The following is a 23,722-nucleotide window of genomic DNA, read 5'->3' as shown; positions in this document are numbered from 1 at the left end:
TGTGTGTGTGTGTGTGTGTGTGTGTGTGTGTGTGTGTGGTGTGTGCAAAGTAATTTGACAGTACACAAACTCACAAACTTCACAGATGATATGAAACATCTTTCTTCATTTTTAAGAATTCACAAAGCATATTTTAGATTTTATTAAATCTGTTCATACTGCTGAAAGGGGTTCATAAAATCATGGACAATCTGTTGAATATACAGTATATTGGAGTAAATTACTCACTTAAATTCTTATGTTACGACTTTGACATTTAATTAGTATGTGGCTTCATTGCATTGGCTTTGTTTGTCCCATCAGGGATGAATTCAGAATTAAACATTTTTAGATGACTGCTTTTTTGAGTTGACATTATTATTATTATCATTATTATTGTTATTTACCCATCATGTGTTTCTTTGTGTTTTGTTCTGGCCTTAGTAAAATTATGTAACATTTTGGAGCAAATATGCAAAATAGTAAACCAAAACTAGAAGCTAAAATAGCAAATATCTCTACAGCTACAGTAAATTTTCCAGGAGAACTGACATAAGCTGGGATAAATGTGATCCATACAGCACAGAATATGAGCATACTGAATGTGATGAATTTTGCCTCATTGAAGTTATCAGGCAATTTACGAGCAAGAAAAGCCAAAATGAAGCACAAGACAGCCAGCAGGCCGATATAGCCCAGCACAGCCCAGAAACCAAATTCAGAACCTAACTTACATTCTAGAATTACTCTCTCTTGGTAATAATTCATGTTCATATATGGGGAAGGAGGGGATAATGTTAACCAAAGCACACAAATTATAACCTGTAATAGAGTGAAAGCAATGACACTAAGTCTTTGCTGCAACGGCCCAAACCATTTCATGACATTACTTCCTGGAAGTGTAGCCCTGAAGGCCATCAACACAACAATGGTTTTCCCCAAAACACAGGAGATACAGAGGACAAAAGTGATCCCAAATGCTGTGTGACGCAACATACAGGACCACTCAGTGGGCCGACCAATGAAAGTAAGTGAACAGAGGAAGCACAGAGTTAGTGAGAAGAGCAGCAGGAAGCTCAGCTCTGAGTTGTTTGCTTTTACTATGGGGGTGTCCTTATGTACAAAGAAAACTACTGCAATACCTAATGTAAAAAACACACCCAATAAAGAAAACAGCACTAAAATAATTCCCATCACATCTTCAAATGATAAGAATTCCACAAGTTTTGGGACACATGCATCTCTCCATTTGTTTGACCAAAATTCCGGAGGGCACTTGAGACAAATCACTGAATCTGAGAAGGAAATGTGAATATAACAATTATTTTAGATTGTACGCTTTTGCTTATTGATGTTATGCATTCTTGTACCATACCTGTCTTATTACTTATTTCTCCTTCTGCACATGGAATACAGTCATAACAGCAGATGGGTTTTCCTTTTTTCACAGCCTTCCTAGTGCCTGTGGGACAGCTCTCACTGCACACAGACACAGGTACCTGTAAAACATGACAATTTGTATTACAACAAAGCTTGTTGGATGTAAGATACTTCAAATCTATAGGCATGCTCACCAAAAAAAAAAAAAAAAAAAAATACCTGATGTTGATTTTTGGCCCACGCTATGCTGATGTTGTTAAATGAAAGCTGAAATTCTGGTTGCAAAGATGCATCATAGAAACCCACTTTAACAAACTTTGTTGTCCCATCCTCCCCCTGCTGCCAGTTCAAGAGATCATACCTTGCTGCTGGATCTCCATTTTTATCAAAGAATACCTTCTCACCTGTTTCAGTGAAGAAGCTCACTTCCCTCAAGGCATCAACTACCTGTAAAAGCATGCAAATAAATTCATGTAAATAAATTAATGCAGTTTTTAGTGCAATTGACATGAAAATTTCCATGTCAATGCAATTCATGCTACCTGCCATGTTTTGTTGACTTTCTCCAGGCATTTGCTTTGGTTTGTGCTCCATTTTGAACAACTGATTGTGCTGTTCAGAGCATAAGCAACAGCATACACAGCCTTGTAAACATTATTGGCAATTTGCAATTCTGTGACATCTGTGTACTGGTTCTGCACATTGTTCAAACTTTCATTGCCTTTGCACATGATTTTGCTTCCGGTAGTTTCTTGTGGGGGAAGTTCACATTGAAATATTGTTTCCCACAACTCTTTATACAGATGTATGTCGGAAGACTGGTTAAGATTAGTCAGAAATTCCCTTAGGCCTCTTATTTCAGCTTTTGGGATGGCAAAGCCCATGGACCCTCTAAGAACGTGTTGCCATTTACCAGTAGCAATGTTCATATCAGAGATCCAGGATTCACTACCAATCCACTGTAGTCCAGTAATATTCTGTTGAGCTATTTCCCCTAGAAGAACTTCCATGTCTGAGTAGGATACAAAGGCAACAATCACTTTAGAGCTAGATTTCTTTACAATATCCACAATTCGCAAAATTTCTTCCCTGGGATCAGTCCTGAAAAATGCCTCTGAGAATTCTACACAGACTCCAAATTCTGTGGCTGCTTTGGTAAAAGTGTTCATGCCATTGTTTCCATAGTCATTATCACTGCAAAGAGCCCCCACCCATGTCCAGCCAAAATACTTGACCAGTTTGGCCAGTGCTTGGCTCTGGTAATAATCACTGGGAATAGTCCTGAAGAAGGAGGGGTGTTTCTTTCTGTCACTAAGGCAGGCACATGTTGCAAAATGACTGATCTGCATTTTCAAGAAAAAAAAAAGGAATTGTGATTTATTAGTAAGAAAAATCCTCTCTGTAGTTTTTATACATTATGGCAGAACACATTTTGTTACAGATTAGAGTAAAGATGCAGCAACTTACCACAGGTAAATGCAGAGGTCCAACAGTGGCAGAAATGGCAATAGTTGGAGTAGAGGATGTTTCTGCAATGATAGCTTGGATTGTGTTAGGTCTTTGACAGGACAATTGAGAAGAATTGTCTCCATTAACTAATGACAGGGAGGCTCTAAGAGCCATTTCTATTGATCCACATGAATCATAGATTTTGTAACCCAAACTGATACCAGGAAGAATATCAGCTCTGTTGTTGATTTCCTCAATGGCAAATACCATTGTCTGTGCATTTTGAAATTCTCTGAGGCTCAAACTAAAAATAAAATAAAATAATATTAAAAATAACAAATGACAATGAAAATTCAAAAGGTAAGACAAGTCTCCTTACCCACTCACCTCTTGCATTTTGCACGCTCTGGTTTATAAGTGAATGTGGGCATAATTTCCTCCCAGCTATTGTGGAAGGAGAAGATGCCACCAATTGTTACATCCCCGTCTCTTCTAAGCTGAGGGATGTCAGGAGGCCCCCATAACTTGCATGGAGGGTCGGCTGCTCTCACTAGTGTGAACAGAAGCCATGTGTGTAAGAACCCCATTTTAAACCCTCAACTGGCTACAAAACCTCTAGTGCGGTCTTATATAACAGCTGTTGGATCCCAGTCCACTGAATTTAATGTTGTGGGTGTTTCTTGATGAACTGCATATTTGCTTAATTTAAGCCAATGAGAAAACAATATTCTAAATAAACTAAACTTAACCCTCATGTACTGGCCAGAGGAGAACTGGCCCCCTGACTGAGCCTGGTTTGTTCCAAGGTTTTTTTCTCCATTCTGTCACAGAGGGAGTTTTGGTTCCTTGCCACTGTCGCCTCTGGCTTGGGGACACTTAATTTCTAGCAATTATCGTCAATTTGATTTCACAGATACTATTTAAACTAAACTGAGATAGAAAATTACATCCCTGAATTCAATAATGAAATGCCTTTAACTGAAAAATGAGTGTTTAATCTTATTATTATACATTATTGACATTCTATCCTCCAATTTGATACTGTTAAGTGCTTTGACACAATCTGCATTGTTAATAACGCTATATAAATAAAGGTGACTGTTCAAAAACAGGTGACTTCATGTATTGTCCGGGTCAAATTGACCCATATTGTATTCAATGTAATATTTTGATATGAAAAAAACGATATGAAAAAAATTAAATAAATAATGAAAAAAATTAAATAAAAAATTAATATAATCAAGTACAATCAATAAACTATTAATGTCAATACTTTTCACACATTAAAAAGAATGAATATCTGAATTTATGATTTATAAAAATGTTTTTAACCACTATTTTTGACTACCACTCCCCAACACCTGTGGGATGTTTGTGATTACACATTGTTTAACGATGATATCTTGGTAATCTTGACAAACTATATATCATTTGAAAGGTTTCGGACTCTAATTTTCATATTTGGTGACTGATGATAGATTCTCCATTTGTGATATGGTGGCAAACACTCATATTATGAAATATTGCATGTTTATGCATGTTCATGGCCCTAAATGAGAAAATGTAACAACATTAAAAAAATAAATAGTTAAATAGTATTTCGGATAGACTGAAAAAATAAAAGATAGCTAATTTTTACCATCTGTGGCTGACAAAATATTTTTATGCATTGAAATAAGTGGGGGAAAGCACCTTTTTAGCTTCATAAGATAGTAATAAAAAAATATAACCAATAAATATTATTATTTTGGGTCTGTAGAATTGCCTTAGAACATTAAAATGGGTGGGTCAAATTGACCCGGGAACAGTACGAACGCAACAAAACAGTTTGTGGACATGTCACAACACATCAGCGTGTTGAAACTTTGCATGCATGTTCATGACCCTAAATGAGAAAAAGTCACAATCCTTCAAGAAAAACAAAACAAAAAATAACATAAGTTAACTGATATTTCCGACAACTCAAAAGTCAAATCGGGTCAAATTGACCCGGAATAGTACATGAAAAAAAAAAAGTTTATATTGTATTTTCTAATTATGAATATCAAACAAACATATTAAATTTAAACAAAGTTTAAACCCACATAAAATGTAACCCTAATGTATCCTAATTACATCAAAGTCAACATAACGTCTCGGTTATGTATGTAACCCTCGTTCCCTGAAAGAGGGAACGGAGAAATCACGTCGGTGACCGACAAATTGGGATCTCGCTTAGAGAGACCAATCCACTACGAGTGTATCTAAACAAGCCAATGCACATTGGCATGCGATTATTGCATCCAGCTGCTGCTGATCACAGTGTGAGTATAAGTAGGCAGCAGATGCAGCGCATATTCAGGTTTTCACTGAGGAGCTGAGCCGGATACCCGGCCACTCAGTGGTGGTACAGCAGCCGTGGCGACGGGACGCGACGTCTCTGTTCCCTCCTTCAGGGAACGAGGGTTACATACGTAACCGAGTCACTCCGATTACATACGTCGGTGACCGACGAATTTGGATCCCTATCAAAGGGCCACGTATACTGCCCCTTCCAGTGTCCTGTGGAAGCCTCCTGCGCCCCTATTTTTTGGCGCAGGTCAGGGCTTAGCACAGAAGGTCAGTTACTGTTGCTATGGCACTACCCACTCAGTAAGACTGGATACCACTGGAAAACGTACCCGTTCCACTTGGAACCGGACGCTGCAGAAGCCCAACCTTCCCGAAGGAGGTTCAGAAGCACTTATGCATATGAACAACCGTTTAGGTGCATATGGAAGATTAGAGGAGATTGTAGCCTCTTGGACAATGGCAGAACATCTGCCAGGGAAACGGGCTCTGAGGCTATACTTCACACATATGGGATCCAATTAGATCTCACATATGGAACCCAGCCCTCTACCGGTTCTCACGGATTCATCGAGTGAGGGCCTGGCGTCAGACGCTCCGCCACGTCTGACAGCCGAGGGAATGGAGGAACGCGACAGGGTCTACAGTACGAACTCTCTGGAACAGTTTTAGCAAGCCGACCCGAAACCGGATTCTCTCTTACTCTCAGAAGGCTATAGAACCTAGCGAACGTTTAAGGGGTCGCCCAGCCCGCAGCTCTACAAATATCTGCCAGCAAGGTGCCTCGAGCCAACGCCCAGGAAGATGCAACACTTCTAGTAGAGTGGGCTCTCAACCTGAACGGGCAGGGCACACCCTGTGTCTGATAAGCCAGGGTGATGGCATCCACTATCCAATGGGCCATCCTCTGCTTGGAGACGGCATTCCCCTTCTGCCGGCCTCCCTGACAGACAAAGAGCTGGTCTGAGGTCCTGAAGCTTTGCATCCTGTCAACGTAGCATCTCAATGCTCGGATGGGACAAAGCAAAGCAAGGGCTGGATCTGCCTCCTTCGAGGGCAGCGCTTGCAGGCTCACCACCTGGTCCCTGAAGGGAGTAGTTGGAACCTTGGGCACATAGCCAGGCCGGGGCCTCAGGATTACCTGGGAGTCAGCTGGCCCAAACTCTAGGCACGAATCATCGACTGAAAATGCGTGCAGGTCCCCTACCCTCTTGATGGAGGCCAATGCAAGCAGGAGCAGAGTCTTCATTGAAAGAAACTTCAGCTCAACTGTCTGCAAAGGCTCAAATGGGCCCCGCTGTAGTGCTCTGAGCACTAGAGACAGGTCCCAAGAGGGTATAGAGGGGGGCTGTGGAGGATTTAGCCTTCTTGCCCCCCTAAGGAACCTGATAACCAAGTCATGCCTACCCACCGCCTTCCCTTCCATGGGGTCGTGGTTGTCTGCAATCGCAGCCACATAGACTTTAAGGGTGGAGGGAGGCAGCCTTCTCTCCAACCCCTGCTGCAAAAAAGGACAGCACGACTCTGATCGGGCACTTCTGGGGGTCTTCTCGGTGAGAAGAACACCACTCGATGAACAGCTTCCACTTCAAGGCGTAAGCATGTCTCGTAGACGGCGCTCTCGCCGAAGTGATGGTGTCAACTACCTCTTGAGCTAGGTCACCTAGAACCAGAGTTTGGACGCGGGTGCCACAAGGTGCCCCGTCTCTTGAGTCAGTAGATCCTTCCTCAGAGGAATCTGCCAAGGAGGGGCTGTCACGAGGAGCATTAGTTCTGGGAACCAAGTCCGAGTGGGCCAGTACGGCACCACGAGCAGGACGTGCTCCTCGTCCACCCTGATCTTGCACAGTGTCTGTGCGAGAAGGCTCACTGGGGGGGACGCATACTTGCGAAGGCCCCGCGGCCAGCTGTGTGCTGCATCCGTGCCGAGTGTTCAGCTCGTGACAGGTCGTCGGCTGCCCGGTTGAGCAAGCCCGGAATGTGAATGGCACGAGGCGACCTCAGATGCTTCTGACTCCAGAGGAGGAGGTGGCAAGTGAGTTGCGACATACGACGGGAGTGTAGACCACCTTGTCGGTTGATGTACGCAACGGTCGCAGTGTTGTCCATACGGACCAGTACGTGCTTGCCTCGTAAGCGCCTCCTGAGACTGATCAAGGCCAGACGTACTGCTAGCAACTCTAGACAATTGATGTGCCAGTGCAGTTGGGGGCCCGTCCAAACCCCCGACACTGCAAGCCCGTCGAACGTGGCACCCCAGCCGGTGGTGGAGGCATCTGTGTAAACCACAGCATGCCTGGAGACCTGTTCCAGGGTCACCCCTGCCCGAAGAAACGAGAGGTCTGACCACGGGGTGAGGGTTTGGCAGCAGGCCGGTGTGACTTGGACTTGGACTCAGCCATGGAGCCAGTGTTGAAGCGGTCTCATATGAAGCAGCCCCAGTGGCGTGACTGCCGCCTTAGCTGCCATATGCCCCAGGAGCCTCTGAAATTGTTTCAGTGGGACCGTCATCCTTTTCTTGAACGTATTCAAGCATTTCAACACACGACTGAGCACGTTCCAGCGTGAGGGGTGCTGTCTGACTGAACGAATCCAACTCCATACCGAGAAAAGAGATGGGATGGAAGAGTTTGCTCTTTTCCCAGTTGACCCAAAGGCCCAAATGGCTGAGGTGTGAGAGCACCAAGTCCCTGTGTTCGCACAACTGACCCTGAGACTTAGCCAGTCATCGAGGTAGTTGAGAACGCGAACGGCGACAGAGACAGCCCGAAGGGTAGGACCTTGTACTGATATGCCCGTCCGAATGCAAACCGCAGGAATGGCCTGTGGCGTGGAAGTATCGACACATGGAAGTATGCATCCTTCAGGTCGATCGCTGCAAATCAATCTCGAGGACGGATGCACCCGAAGATGCGTTTCTGCGTGAGCATCTTGAACGGAAGAATGTGAAGGGCCCGGTTCAAGATTCGCAGATCCAAGATTGGTTTCAACCCACCGCCTTTCTTGGGTACAATGAAGTAGGGGCTGTAGAACCCCGTCCTCATATCGGCTGGAGGGACCGGCTCTATCTCATCCTTTGCCAGGAAGACTGCGACCTCTGCACGCAAGATCGCAGCATCTATTGCCTTCACTGAAGTTGGGAGGGCACCTGGCGAACTGAATCACATAGCTGAGTCTGATGGTCTGACGGAGCCAATGAGACGGACTGGGAAGCGCTAGCCAGGCTCCCAGAAACCATACAAGTGGCACCAGCGGAAACTACCGACGTACTCGCGGTGGGGCAGCGAGGGGGAACGCCGGGACCCCGCTAGGGCGTCTCCTTGCCAGTCCGAAGCGGAGTCAGCGTGTGTGAAACACCAACCTGCGTTCTGGCAGAGGGTGCGTAAGTAGTACGGTTGACCGCACTCCCGAACCGCCTACAGCTGCTCACTGGCGAGAGAGGGGGGTGTGTGTGAATCAAGACTGGCTCGTCCACATCTCCCCGACCCCTCTGGGGACCCAGAGATAGAGGAAACTGCTCTTTTGTCGAGATTTTGGGCCAGTGGCGGGGAAAAAAGAAACAAAAGATTCTCCGCCCAGCCCTCCTCCGGGGCAGGGAGTGATGCATTCACCATCTCCCGAAGAGCATCCTCCACCTCTGGGTCGCCCGTCTCAGGGCCTCTTGATCTTTCGCTTGCCACCAGGTTTGGCGGGGGCCTGGACCGGCAGGGCGGCTGCCCTGCGACCGGCTCCACGGCGCTGCTTTGCTGGAGGCTGCTGCGTTTGGTCATGTTGTCCAGACACAGCCAGAGATGGCGTTCCTGGACCACCATAGTGGACATCACACGGCCCAGAGACCGCGCAGTGACCTTCATCGCTCGTAGTGCGAGGTCAGTAGCGGTATGAAGCTCTCTGAGAACTTTCGGGTCGTGCCCACCCTCGTGCAGGTCCTTCAGTGCCTTGGCCTGATGAACCTGCAACAACCCCATAGCGTGTAGGGCGGAATCAGCTTCACCACAGGCCGCATAAGCACTGCCGGTCAAGGCCGATGAGTACCTACAGGCCCGGTAGGGGAGCGACGGGTCTCCACGCCAGGTGGCAGTGACATTAGGACACAATTGCATCGCAACCGACCGCACCACTGGTGGGATCCCCATATATACCCGCGCTGCCCCACTGTTGAGGGTGGACGAGCCACCGGATCGGTTTCGGGCAGTGAAAGGTGCCGTCCATGATCCAGTGAGCTCATCATGCTCATCATGCCTCCGGGAAGAAAGGTACCAGGGTGGGGCCCTGAGAACCAGTGCGAGCCACCCCAAGAAACCAATCGTCCAACCTCGAGGGTTCGGTGGAGGTTTCCACTCGAGCCCGACCCTCTCGGCAGCCCGGGCAAGCATAGCCACCATTTCCAGATCCGAATCCGGCATCGCCGGCCGCCCAGAAGGTGACAGCGCCAGGTGGAGCCCTAGATCTAGACAGAGGCACGGGCACCCCGCCCCTTTGCAGGAAACGGAGTCTGGTCCGCAACTCCGCGACAGGGAGCATAACTCGTCCACGAAAGCCATCTCAGCGTGATTAACGCCCAGACACGAGAGGCAGCGATCGTGACCATCACCCGGCGCCAGGTAACGACCGCATCCAGAAACGCACGGATGGAAGGGCATCTTTAGAAAGATGTGTCTTTAAAAAGACATTCCACCCGTGAATGCTCTTTTAGAGAAATCACTCTTTCAATGTGCTGAAGCGCACAGGGCAGATGGCCGCTTGCAACACAATCAGAGGTAGTGCAATATGATGTGTGCAACCCACTCGACAGGAAAGGAACCAGCACAGAGAGACCTCGGGAGAGCGTGCTGACTTGTAGACACCGTATTCGAAGGTTTTGTCAGGAGCAGAACGACAAACGCTCGGCTCCGAAGCGAAAAGCTAAATATGCTTTGCACCTGCTGCCTTCTTATACTCACGCTGTGATCAGCGGCAGCTGGATGCAATAATCGCATGCCAATGTGCATAGGCTTGTTTAGATACACTCGTAGTGGATTGGTCTCTCTAAGCGAGATCCCAATTCGTCGGTCACCAACGTGACTCGGAGTAACCGACGGATAGGGAACAATAAATACATAAACAAATAAACAATGCATATTTGGTCATCAGCCAATAATATCCCTTTTAGGTATCTGTGTATTGTGTCCATAGTATGTTTTTTTATTTTCTGTATGCATAGAATATTAATATTTTTTGCCACAATATGCAACAGTGCCAATACAACAGGGAACAATATGCTATTTACTGTTTTCCATGATGCAACTCACCCAGCTTGACTTTATTTTTACAGTGTGATAATAAGGATTGTATCAGAACTTATACTGGTCACAGCGTTTACTATTTATTTATTCATTTATTTATTTAGTTCATTAGTTTGTTAGTTAGTTCATTAGTTTGCCTGATAAGTCAAGTCACTATTATTTGTATAGCGCTTTTAACAATGCAAATTATGTCAAAGCAGCTTTACATCAGCTTGATATAAAGCTGGGTGGCTTTATATCAGCTTTACAGTATTTAGACGGGGACATAGTGTCATTCTCCTCTGGCAAGACATTATCTGTTTGGACTAACAATACTGACAGTTAAGGTAGACTCAGCGTGCTGCATTTAACACCATGGTAAATTTCTGTAACACCAAAGTAACACAATACAAAATGTTTATTGCCATATGTTTTTTTTTTTTTTCACATAGCACATGATAATTGAATGTGAATATTAATATTTTGCATAGCCTATGTAATATGTGCACACAATATATGAATATGAACATTTTTAAAAAAGTGTGATACATGGCCCAGTAGCCAAGGATGTCCCAACAGTGTGAATGAGATCTAGACTGGTGAATCACACGCATGTTCTATATCTATCACTTTGCTGTTAACTCCTTTGTGATTATGATGTGTCTTAAGTGTTTGTTGTTGAGGTTACTATATAAACTAAACTTTACATTAAAACAAAATTTGTATATGTTATTATATTAAATATTAAAATTAGTAGTAGTAGTAGTAATAGTAGTAGTAGTAGAAGGCTAGGGTGGTGGTGCACGGCAGCATCCATTAGGGGGCGACCTGCTCTATATAAGATAAAACAGCTTTTTATGTATTTCAAATGTATTCAGTTTAAACATATTACACATCATTCGTTTATTCATTAATTAATTCAGCAACAAACTAAACAACCAAAGATTGCAGTAACAGGGCAGACATTGACCTTGACTTTAAATACTTTGGACAAATTGTCAGAATATTATTCCTAAAGTTTAAGAAAGAAAGAAAGAAAGAAAGAAAGAGAAAAAAAAGGCCTTTGGAACAGTGAACCCTGAGCAGTATTTTAAACTATGAGGCAAAGCTGTGCACATATTTTGTGAATTCTATTAAAAAACTTTAACCCACCACCAGTCATCTGCAAACTCTTCACCCAGCTCATATTCCCTGGCACTTTTAGCAATAGAGTAATCCACTGAATCTATAAGATGACAATAAATCCTGAATATAAGTGCCTTTTGAGATGTATTAAACTCAAGAAAATCTTTCCATTACAGCTTAGGTAGAAGTAAGTTTGGAAGTAAGGAAAGAGCAGTGCCTAAAAATAACAGGTGAGACACTGGTGGTTCAGATTTAGAAGGCAGCATGGCATAACTGCAGAAGGAACTATCCAATCACACAGCAATTTTAACAGCTTTAGTCTTGTTTATTTTCAGCATAATATAATAATGCCATAATCTGTTTGGTGAAGATGAATTATTTCAGAGATTTTTATATTTCTCATGTCCATTTCTTTACACTTTAATAACTATTTGACATCTTTGTCATCACATGCTTTTTAGTGTTAATTTCAGGTCTCAGTAAAATTACATAGCATTTTGGCAGGAAAATGCAGAACAGTAACCCAAAGCTAGAGACCAAAATTGCAAATATCTCCACAGCGACAATAAATTTGCCAGGAGAACTGACATAAGCTGGGATAAATGTGATCCATACTGCACAGAATATAAGCATACTGAATGTGATGAATTTAGCTTCATTAAAGTTGTCTGGCAGTTTCCGTGCCAGAAAAGCTAAAACAAAACAAAGGACAGCCAGGAGACCAATGTAACCCAGCACAGTCCAAAAACCAATAGCAGAACCTAAATTACACTCTAAAATGATCTTTTCTTGATAATGATCCATATTCATATATGGAAATGGTGGAGATAATATTAACCAAAATGCACATATAAGCACCTGTATAAGTGCAAAGGTAAGAACACAGAGTTTTTGCTGCAAGGGCCCAAACCATTTCATGACATTACTTCCTGGAAGTGTAGCCCTGAAGGCCATTAACACAACTATTGTTTTCCCCAAAACACAAGAGATACAGAGGACAAAAGTGATCCCAAATGCTGTGTGACGCAACATACAGGACCACTCAGTGGGACGACCAATGAAAGTAAGAGAACAGAGAAAACACAGCGTTAATGAGAAGAGCAACAGGAAGCTCAATTCTGAGTTGTTGGCTCTAACTATAGGCGTGTGTCTGTAAATGTAGAAAATGAGCATGATTAATATTGTGAAAAAGACCCCAACTAAAGAAAACAATGCCAAAATTATCCCCATTATTTCATCATATGAGAAGAATTCAATTTCTTTTGGGATGCAGGCATCTCCTCTTGTATTTGACCACTGAGCAATAGGGCATTTGAGGCAATTAATAGAATCTAGAAAGAAGAAAAGTAAATCAAAATAATTAATTCTATTTAAAATACTAATCAAGCATTGTCTCCAATTTTGTGACAAAACACATATTCAGATAATATATATTTTTAATATATTTATAATATTTCCATTATTGTTTCATGATAGTTATGTACCTGTGCTATTACTAATCTCTCCTGTAGGGCATAGTATACAATCATAACAGCAGACAGGTTTTCCTTTCTGTACAGCTTTCCTGGTGCCTGGGGGGCAGCTCTCACTGCATTTAGACACAGGCACCTGCACAATTCCAATACAAGCACACACAAAATATTATATTTACTTCATGAGCTGTAATTAAAAAATAAATAAATAAATACAAATGTGTGTGTGTGTTTAAAAATGTATAGAAAAAGCTCTACCAGATGTCTTCCTTCTCTCCAGACTACCTGAACATTATTCATGGAGAACCGCTGACCTTTAGGCAAAGAGGCGTCATAATAGCCAATAGTTTCCACCTTCATTTTGCCTTTATTAACACTTTGTAGATTGATCAGCTCATATCTTGCTGGTGAGTCTCCGTTGTTATCAAAAAATACATTTTCACCCCCAGGTGTGGTGAAATTTATAGATTGCAAGGAATTTAAGACCTTCAGCAAGCAAATTAAATAAAAATGTTAGTGTTTTCAGGCTAACTGATTGAAGTATATGTGTAATTTATTTTATTCTGGAAAAAAATAAATAAATCTGGTCTCACCTGCCAAGGCTTTATTTCGACAAGTTTTAGACAGGAGGAATTCGAATCGAAGCTTTTGTTTTGATCACACGAAAGAAGATTATTAATTGCATGAGCTACTGCATAAACAGCTTTATATATATTGTTTGAGAACCTTAAGTCAGTCAAGTCAGTGAAAGAGTTTTGCACTTCCCTCAAGTTCTCAGAGCCATTACATGCCTTTCTTATTTCACTTGGATTCAAAGAACAGTCAAAGACATGTCCCCAAAAGTCTTTGAGAAATATGCTGTTAGGAAATTGAGAGGGGTTAACTTCCTGTAGAAACAGATCAAGTCCAGGTATTTGAGCATTGCGGACAGTGAATCCTATAGATCCAATGAGCAAAGTATGACCGCTGATATCAGCTAGAGAGTCATCTGTGATCCAGGCATCACTTCCGATCCACTGCAGTCCTGTAATGTTCTGCCTGTATAGCTCATCCACCAGTATCTTGATCTCTCTGTGTGACATGAAAGCCATTATTACCTTAGATGTGGAGGTTCTGATAATATTCACAATTCTAATTATTTCATGGTATGGACTGGTACTTTCAAAGGCTTCTGAGTATTCAATACACACTCCTTCATCATTAGCAGCCTTAATAAAAGTGGTTATTCCATTTATTCCATAATCATTTTTATTGCTTAATGCCCCCACCCACATCCAGCCAAAATGTCTGACCAGTTGGGCCAATGCTCTGCTTTGATAGTAATCACTGGGAATAGTTCGGAAAAAGGAGGGGTACTCCTTTCTGTTGCTCAAACAAGCACATGTTGCAAAATGACTAATCTGTAAAGACAGAGATGGTGAAAAGGTGAAAAAAAAAATACTAATTAAAAAATGCACATTTGCTAAAGTATTTGAAAATTCCACATGGAAACGTTTAATTATAACTACACATAAAACATGTATAAAGATAAAACAGCTTACCACTGGTATATGAAATCTTCCAACAATCTTTGCAAAGCTCATGGTTGGTGTTGATCCAGAATGTCCAATAATGGCTTGGACTGTTGGAGGATTAGTGCAGTTTGCCCCAGTTTCTGACTGATCTAGACCATTTACTAATGTCATCACAGCTCTTAGTATGTCTGTGGATCCACAGTCATTGTAAATTTTGTAGCCCAGTTTAATTCCAGGGAGAATGTCCGTATCCCTGTTTATTTCATCTATTGCAAACATCATTGTGTGAGCAAACTTGAATTCCCTGAAACTGAAACTTTAGTAAATTTTAGTCAGGCATGCTGTATTTATACTGATGAGGATTCAGCACAGTAACAATAAATGTAAATAAATAAATAAACAAACCATGGTACTAACACATACATACTCTTTGCATGGACGTATTTCCGGCATTGTTGTAAAGGAATCTGTGTAGCCCTCTTGTCCGGTGCGGAAGGAAAATACACCCCCCATTATCAGGTCTCCATCTTTCTCCATTTCAGGCAGCACCCTGTGCCCCTGTGGTGTGCAGTCAGGCTTTTCTGCCTGGGTTATCAGGACCAACAAAAGCAGCTGAAGTATCAGCATGGCAGTTCTGGTTCCTGCCTGTTGCCGACCACTGCATTTATACAGTGTGAGAAGCCCAAACAACTCATGGTATCTCAGGGGACTGAAAGTACCAATCATTTATCCTTCTCTAAGCAGCAAATTATTTTGCTTTTGCAGCCACTAGTATTTTCTTCTGGAAATGAAAATTTGTTTTATTTATGTATGTATGTATGTATGAATGTGTATGTATGTATTTATTTATCTGTTTGTTTGTTTGTTTGCTTTGTTTGTTTGAAAAATTTGGATTTGTGTGCTTACAGAACTACCTGATGTATAATGCATAGAAAACTGTGGAAAGTTGTTAATGAAATAAGTCCAGCAATTCCATATTAGGAATTAAACTGCAATCAAATATCAAAATGAATACCACAAGTATCACCATAAGATAAATTCCTTTCAGCTGTGATCCATGAGAAAATTTTAAAGAGTGACTGATGTGTAAATTAATCTTGATCATATAAAATGCTCAAGGAACAAATCCCCTCTTCTTTATCCCAGGACATAATGATATAATTAAACATCCATTATAACTGATGCGCTGTGTTTCTGATACACATTTAATTGTTATATATAAGACATTTCAGGTTGCATTTTATTTATTCATACCTTACCATATTTAAAAAATTATAATAAAATATAAATGTATTAAATAAATTCACAGATGTTAGTCTGATCTCTTAGTTTGATGCCATTTTGCCCATCATATGCTTTTTGGAATTCTTCTCCGGTTTAAGTAAAATCACATAACATTTTGGGAGAAAAATGCAGAAAAGTAAACCAAAACTTGAGGCTAAAATAGCAAATATCTCTACTGCCACGGTAAACTTTCCAGGAGAGCTTACATAAGCTGGAATAAAAGCAATCCACACAGCACAGAATATGAGCATACTGAATGTGATGAATTTGGCCTCATTGAATTTATCAGGCAATTTACGGGCCAGGAAAGCCAAAATGAAACACAAAAGAGCAAGAAATCCTATATATCCCAGAACAGCCCAGAAACCTATAGATGAACCTACATCACACTCTAAAATGATCTTTTCCTTGAAGTAATTTAAATTTTTAAAGGGAAAAGGTGGAGATATTGTTAACCAAAGCACACAAATAAGCACTTGTATGAGAGTGAATCCAAGAACACTAAGTCTCTGTTGAGGAGGCCCAAACCATTTCATGACATTACTTCCTGGAAGTGTAGCCCTGAAGGCCATTAAAACCACAATTGTTTTCCCCAGAACACAGGAGATACAGAGGACAAAAGTGATCCCAAACGTTGTGTGACGCAACATACAGGACCACTCAGTGGGCCGACCAATGAAAGTAAGTGAACAGAGGAAACACAGCATCAGTGAAAACAGAAGCAGAAAGCTCAGTTCTGAGTTGTTGGCTTTCACTATTGGGGTATTTTTATATTTGAAGAATATGACAGCAATTATGAATGTAATAAATGCACCAACAATAGAAATTGTTGTAAGCAACATCCCCATGATTTCCTCAAAAGACAAAAATTCTGTTTCCTTCTCAACACATCCATCGTTTTGAAGATTTGACCAGAAGTCTTGATGGCACCGCAGACAAGTTACAGAATCTGTATAAAGTGTGATAAATAAAGTAATAATACTAATAATAATGGACAAATGTAACGTTTACTGTGAAATTATTACATTTAACATGAAGCTTTGTCTAGTTTTAGCCACATGTATTCAGTTTATTTATGTATTTTACCTGTAGTGTTACTGATCTCTCCCTCTGTGCATGGTATACAGTCATAACAACATATAGGCTTTCCTTTCTTCACAGCCTTCCTAGTGCCAGGGGGGCAGCTCGCACTGCACACAGACACCGGTACCTGTGACAAATATTCAACTTTATACACTGCTGAACATATTATTGCATCTATACAATGATAAAGTTCATCAGCATACATGGTTGAGTTTTTATTATTATTATTATTAATCTTATTTTGGCAATGAAAAAAAAAGGTATTTTATCATCACCTTTGTTATATTAGTTGGCCATACAATTGAATCCATATTCACAACCAAACGATCTTTCACAGGAAGAGAGGCATCATAAAGCCCAACAGTGACAAATTCATCATGTTTTTTTTTACTTTGTTGCCAATTTATTACTTCATATTTTGCCACTGCCTCACCATTCTCATCAAAGTAAACCTCCTCACCATCCTTGGTTTTGAAACGCACCTTTCGCAGGTGTGTCAGAAACTGGGGGAAAAAAAGGGAGAGAGAGAGACAGAATTTTTTAAATGTTAACCAGTTATTGACCAAAATTTTTGATTTAATTTAAGCTCATTCTAAACTTAGTGTTAACCCACTGTTAAAGGATCAATCTGTTTCTTTGAGGCACATTTTTCCTCGCAGCCCAGAAGATTATGAAGTGTATGAGCAACAGCATACACTCCTTTGTACACATTGCTGAAGATGGGCATGAGTGACATATCTGTGAAAGTGTTTTGCATCTGGGACAATTCCTCCTTGCCTGTGCATGGAGTTGTGAACATTGAATCATTTTTGGCTGAGTATTTACATTGAAATAGAGCTTCCCAGAGCTCTGTAAAAATGGCACTTCCTGAAGACTTGAGTGGCTTGATGTCTAGAATAAATTCCTTTAGACCTGTCACTTGTGTTTTGGGTATAGCCAGACCAACTGCCCCTTGTAGAATGTGATGCTCATCCATACTGGCAATGACTGAATCAGAGATCCAACCCTCAGTACCTACCCACTGGTATCCACTAATATTGTATTCAACAAATTTATGCAGCAGAACCTCCAAGTCCCAGTGCACAAGAAATCCCACAATCACTCGTGAAGTAGAGCTTTTAATCTGCTCAATTATCTTTATTACTTTATCTTCAGGGTAGGTTCTGAAAAATGGGAGAGAATATTCCAAACAGATGCCCATCTCTTCTGCCATCTTCGTGAAAGTGGCCATCCCATTATTACCATAATCATCATCCGTTCTTATGGCTCCCACCCAGGTCCAGCCAAAGTGTCTAACTAGTTCTGCCAGTGCTCTGCTCTGGTAGTAATCACTCGTAATAGTTCGAAGAAATGAAGGATATTTGGTTTTGTCACTGAGACATTCACAGGTGGCATAATGACTGATCTAAGAGACAATTAAATAGTGTTTTATCTTATTTTAAGTAATTATGAGTGGCTTACATTTTTTAAAATATAAATAGTAAACAATGTTTTGATAAAATAACTTAACTGTACAGTCATATAGGAATTAGTTTTCAAAAAGAGTAATTAATTTAATACCATTGGAAGTTTGAATGGTCCAATAGTTTTTGCCATCGCCATGCATGCTGATGAGGTTGTGTCTCCTAGTATGGTTTGCACATATGCTTGCTTTGTGCAAGGTCCAGCTGAGGAAGTGTTTTCATGTCCATTAGCAAGAGCCATAGTCACTCTAACAGCCATTGCCATTGAACCGCATGTGTCATAGATCTTGTAGCCTAATGAGACCCCTGGTAGCAAGGTGGAACTATTATTGATTTCCTCCACAGCGAAGAGCATGGACTGCACATACTGGAAGTCTCTATAATTAAGACTTGGTTGGAAAATAAAATAAATAAATATTCAAGAGAATCATTACATTCAAGTGAATCTTAAAATTATATTCTAAAAAGTATATATTCTTAAAATTATATTTTACCGAAACTGTTAGTTATGTCTACATGCATTTTGATATATTCTGATTCAGATGTTGCCTACCTGATGCAATTCAGTGGAGGTGGTGTAACAGAATATGTTATTTTTCTGATCTCCCAGCTGCTATGGAAGGAGAAAACACCTCCAATTATGATGTCTCCATCTTTCCATAACTGAGGGTATACAGGCTGTCCTTGCAGAGTACAGGCAGTTTCATTAGCTCTGGTAAAAGTAATGATGGTCATTACAACGTGCATGAGTGCAAAGAATGGCTCCATCCACCCATTGAATATATGCTACTCAGAGACGTACCGGTATGATATTGTAATAGGCTGAACAGAAAGAATTTTGTGATATTTATAGCAATGAAAGGTACTAGACCTCTATGGGAAAATTACACAGTTGAATCGTTAATGAAGGAGGTGCTACATCCTGACATTATTTATTTTTATTATATATATTATTTATTTTTATGTAGTCTAGCCTTTTTTTATTGTTTGTTTGTTCAGTAATTGTTTAGAAATTAGAAGTTTCTGTCATTTGCGCAGTAAAGTTTATTTCATTGCTGATGTTGGCTATTATGAACTCTACAGTCTTATCCTTTTGTTTGTTGAACATAACCAAAACAAGAATAATTGACATAATTGACTGAAATCCTTTCGTGATTGTACAATATACAAATATTTGATAGGAAACAAAGCAATACAAATATTTACTATATACCAATATTTTACAAAAAAGTAAATGAAATCCTAACCCTAACCCTAACCCAATTGTCATTTTTGTGGACTGTCTTGTGTGTGTTTTGCTCCCCTGTGACCCAGTTTCTCCCCAGTCTGATTGTTTTAATTTGCTCCAGGTGCGTCTCATCGTCTTCCCCTATTACCCAGTGTTTATAAGCCCCAGTCCTTTCAGTTAGTGTTTGTTGGATCTTGAACGCCATTCCTCTTGTTTCCTGTGCCTCCCATGCTCCCAGTTGCTGATTAAAAGACTCGTTTATGAATTCCTCGTCTCCTGGCTTCCTTGTTCCGAGCTGCCCCTTGGTTGGGCGTCGACCCGCCATCGCCTCAGGACTCCTCTCCTCTGGCTGCGCCTCGTCGCTCCGTCCCACCGACTCCGTTGGGCTCCTTCCTCCCTTCAGCTCCACCTGGGTCCTCAGTCGCTCCGGCTCCGCCGCAGATCTCCGGGTCTCCGCCTCGGTAGCCAGAGCCCTCGGCTCCACCCTGGCCCCCCGGATCCTCGGCATCCCCCTGGCTCTCCGTCTCCGCCTCGGGCTCCTCCACCACCTGCTCCGCCGCCGTTGGTCAGCCCCCTGGAGTCGGCGGCCATCGCTCCTCCATGGCTCCTCCCTCCATCGGCTCCACCGTGGGCCATCTTCACAGCTGTGGCCTGGGTCCAGCTGAGCTTCTCCTGCTCCGGGTCCCTCCTGTCTCTTTCCTGGCTCCTCCCTCCTCTGTCGCCTCCCTGGTCTCTGTCTGCCGGCCCCCTCCCGGGTGTCCGTCGTCCTCCTGAGCCGCCTCCCTAGTTTCGCCCACCTTCCGGGAGGGGGGCGAAATGTCAGGATTGTGGACTGTCTTGTGTGTGTTTTGCTCCCCTGTGACCCAGTTTCTCCCCAGTCTGATTGTTTTAATTTGCTCCAGGTGCATCTCATCGTCTTCCCCTATTACCCAGTGTTTATAAGCCCCAGTCCTTTCAGTTAGTGTTTGTCGGATCTTGAACGCCATTCCTCTTGTTTCCTGTGCCTCCCATGCTCCTAGTTGCTGATTAAAAGACTTGTTTGTGAATTCCTCGTCTCCTGGCTTCCTTGTTCCGAGCTCCCTGGCAAAATGTGACAATTATAGGGTGAATTCACTTAAATGATGTCCCGTTTTACAAAGTGTAATATAAGGAGTCCCTAAAATGTGCCCCCAAAAATGTGTCTTGAAGTTTCAGCTCAAATTACCCAACAAATCATGTATCATACCGTTTTAAAAATGTCCATTTTGAGAGTTATTGAACAGAACTAAACACCAAACTAACTTTAACTGAACAACGACACTATTGCTTTTTTTTAAAATTGATATCTATTGCATCACTAAATCATTATGTTCTTGTTTATCACTGTAAAGCTACTTTGAAACACTCTATACTGATCAATCCATGATCAATCGTGATTAATCAGAATCAGAATCAGAATGAGCTTTATTCGCCAAGTATGTTTACACATACGAGGAATTTGTTGTAGAGTGAGGAAGTAATACAGCATGACATGAGGAAAGGTGGGAGATAATTCACAGACTATGTGTTACAGATCTGCTCTGCCACCACATTACCACAGCAATCACTCTCACCTGTGTTGATTACACTCACCTGTTCCTCGTCACGCTCCTCGTTACTGCTCCCCATAAAACCACACACTGCCTGACACTCGACGTCCGGTCTCGTTTAACAAAGGAGGACTACTTCTGCTACTCCAAGCTTTTGTGTGTATAGCTACGAAGTTTACTTACCTGCTACTTGTCATACTTGCACTCTGTACCCTCAGGATCCAATTCCTCATCTGCTCCAGAGTTCCTGAGTCTCAGCTCCCAGTTGGCGGTGTGTGTGCTCTCTTCACTCCTCTCCGTGTGTGTGGTGTCACCTGCAAGAAAGCATTACGCAAGTTCATTCCGATTCACCCCTGCTAAGAATTCCATTGCTCATACTCACCCGCTATCCTGCTATCCATCTAGTTATCAATAAACATTACCTGCACTGTTCATCTGCCTCTGTCCTCATCTGTAACAGAAGACCGGACCTTTACTGATGATCAGCAGTTTAGAAGACCAGACACATACCGTCACATGGACTTCATTTTCCTGGCCCCTGAGGAGGAACTCCTCTAGACGTCTCAGGATGGCCGCCCCATAGAGGAGTATGTGGAGGATTTCCTTGAGCTCGCCCCCTGTGTGCCGTGGATGGATGGGACATTGAAGGTCGTCTTCTGGGGTGGTCTGGATAAACACCTGCCCGCAGAGCACCTCCTATCACTACCCCGGGCTCCTTCCAGAAATACCTGAATTATGTTCTTTAACTCGCGGGTTCATCTCTTACGGTGGAGGAGGCCCCTGCAGTCCAGCTACCGCCCGTAGTAAGAAAGATTCTATCGCCCGCGGCAAGCCAGCCGCCTTCAGCAGTAAACCCAGGCTCTCCGCCTTTCGCGGCCAGCCAAGAATCCACGCTGTCAGAACGCTGCAGAGAATCCACGCTGCCTGAGCGCCCCCGAGAATCCAGTTCTCAGGTCACGGCCAGGAGTGGCGATCCCGATCCCCGAGAATCCAGTTCTCAAGTCACGGCCAGGAGTGCCGATCCCGAATTCAGTTCTCAAGCCACGGCCAGGAGTGCCGATCCTGAATCCCGAGAATCCACGGACAGGAGTGCCGATCCCGGATCCAGTTCCCAGACTACGGCCAGGAGTGCCGATCCCGAACCCCGAGAATCCAGTTCCCAGACCATGGCCAGGAGTGCCAACCCCGAATTCCGAGAATCCAGTTCCCAGACTATGGCCAGGAGTGCCGATCCTGAATTCCGAGAATCCACAGCCAGGAGTGCCGATCCCGAATCCAGTTCCCAGACTATGGCCAGGAGTGCCGACCCTGAATTCCGAGTATCCAGTTCCCAGACTATGGCCAGGAGTGCCGATCCTGAATTCCGAAAATCCACGGCCAGGAGTGCCGATCCCGAATCCAGTTCCCAGACTACAGCCAGGAGTGCCGATCCCCAATCCCGAGAATCCAGTTCTCAAGCCACGGCCAGGAGTGCCGATCCTGAACCCCGGGAATCCAGTTCTCGAACCACGGCCAGGAGTGCCGATCCCGAACCCAGAGAATCCAGTTCTCGAACCACGGCCAGGAGTGCCCTCCAGTGCCGGCCCCTCACACGTGCCCTCCAGTGCCGGCTTCTCGCACGTGCCCTCCAGTGCCGGCTCCTCGCACGTGCCCTACTGCGTCTCCGCTGGGACCGTCCAGCTCCGTGCTGCCAGAGTGCCCCACAGAGGCTGCGCTGCCTGAGAGCCCCCAAGAACCCTATCCTCCTGATCTTTCCCATGAGCCTGCTCCTCCAGTGTGGGCCCCAGAGGGGAACAATCCCAAATAAATTTTGGGGGGGGGGGCCATATAGCCAGGGGCCAAGGCCACAAAGCTCCCCGATCCGCCATGGCCGTCCAAGGACCCCGATCCACCATGGCCATCCAAGATCTCTGATCCGCCAGGGCCATCCAAGCTCCCTGATCCACCATGGCCATCCAAGCTCTCTGATCCACCATGGCCATCCAAGATCTCTGATCCGCCAGGGCCATCCAAGCTCCCTGATCCACCATGGCCATCCAAGATCTCTGATCCGCCAGGGCCATCCAAGCTCCCTGATCCACCATGGCCATCCAAGATCTCTGATCCGCCAGGGCCATCCAAGCTCCCTGATCCACCAGGGCCGTCCAATCGCCCTGATCCGCCATGGTCGTCCAAGCCCCCTGACCCACCATGGTCTCCTGAGTCTCCTGATTCGTCATGGTCTCCCGAATCCCTAGATCCACCATGGCCTCCCGAGTCAAGTCACCTTTATTTATATAGCGCTTTTTACAATGCAAATTGTGACAAAGCACTGCACAATATCAAAAAAAAATATGTGTCAATAAGTTTAAATAGTGTCTTTGCAATCAGGTCGACGATATCGCTGGAAATGAAGCGTCCCCAACTAAGCAAGCCAGAGGCGACAGCGGCAAGGAACCAAAACTCCATCGGTGACAGAATGGAGAAAAAACCTTGGGAGAAACCAGGCTCAGTCGGGGGGTCATTCTCCTCTGGCCAAACAAACCAGCAGTTCAGTTCCAAACTGCAGCAAGTCAGATTGAATGGGCTCAGCTGGTTACAGTGGT

At 43.4% G+C, this 23,722-nt stretch overlaps 3 protein-coding genes across 3 annotated transcripts; all 3 read right to left on the bottom strand.

Annotated features, from left to right (window-relative positions):
- Positions 1-378: 378 nt before the first annotated feature.
- On the bottom strand, positions 379-3,395 carry LOC306843146 (extracellular calcium-sensing receptor-like; the record flags this gene model as incomplete). Its single annotated transcript, XM_079374439.1, has 6 exons — positions 379-1,274; positions 1,355-1,478; positions 1,579-1,806; positions 1,902-2,702; positions 2,827-3,112; positions 3,196-3,395. The coding sequence occupies 6 exons, from the start codon at positions 3,393-3,395 to the stop codon at positions 379-381; spliced, it is 2,535 nt and encodes an 844-aa protein (XP_079230565.1).
- An 8,550-nt stretch (positions 3,396-11,945) lies between these two features.
- LOC306843158 (extracellular calcium-sensing receptor-like) lies at positions 11,946-15,051 on the bottom strand (the record flags this gene model as incomplete). Its single annotated transcript, XM_079374453.1, has 6 exons — positions 14,939-15,051; positions 14,539-14,827; positions 13,591-14,397; positions 13,256-13,483; positions 13,010-13,133; positions 11,946-12,856 (listed from the first exon to the last, which is right to left on the bottom strand). The coding sequence occupies exons 1-6, from the start codon at positions 15,046-15,048 to the stop codon at positions 11,946-11,948; spliced, it is 2,469 nt and encodes an 822-aa protein (XP_079230579.1). The 5' UTR covers positions 15,049-15,051.
- A 785-nt stretch (positions 15,052-15,836) lies between these two features.
- LOC306843142 (extracellular calcium-sensing receptor-like) lies at positions 15,837-19,109 on the bottom strand (the record flags this gene model as incomplete). Its single annotated transcript, XM_079374435.1, has 6 exons — positions 15,837-16,744; positions 16,882-17,005; positions 17,154-17,381; positions 17,492-18,283; positions 18,439-18,730; positions 18,895-19,109. 6 exons carry the CDS (start codon positions 19,107-19,109, stop codon positions 15,837-15,839), a joined length of 2,559 nt encoding a protein of 852 aa, XP_079230561.1.
- Between the last annotated feature and the right edge of the window lie 4,613 nt (positions 19,110-23,722).

The sequence above is a fragment of the Barbus barbus genome (assembly GCF_936440315.1).
Source record: "Barbus barbus genome assembly, chromosome: 23".
NCBI classification, from domain to species: Eukaryota; Metazoa; Chordata; class Actinopteri; order Cypriniformes; family Cyprinidae; genus Barbus; species Barbus barbus.
The sequence above is the reverse complement of the archived record's forward strand: the minus strand, read 5'-3'. Positions and strand labels throughout refer to the sequence as shown.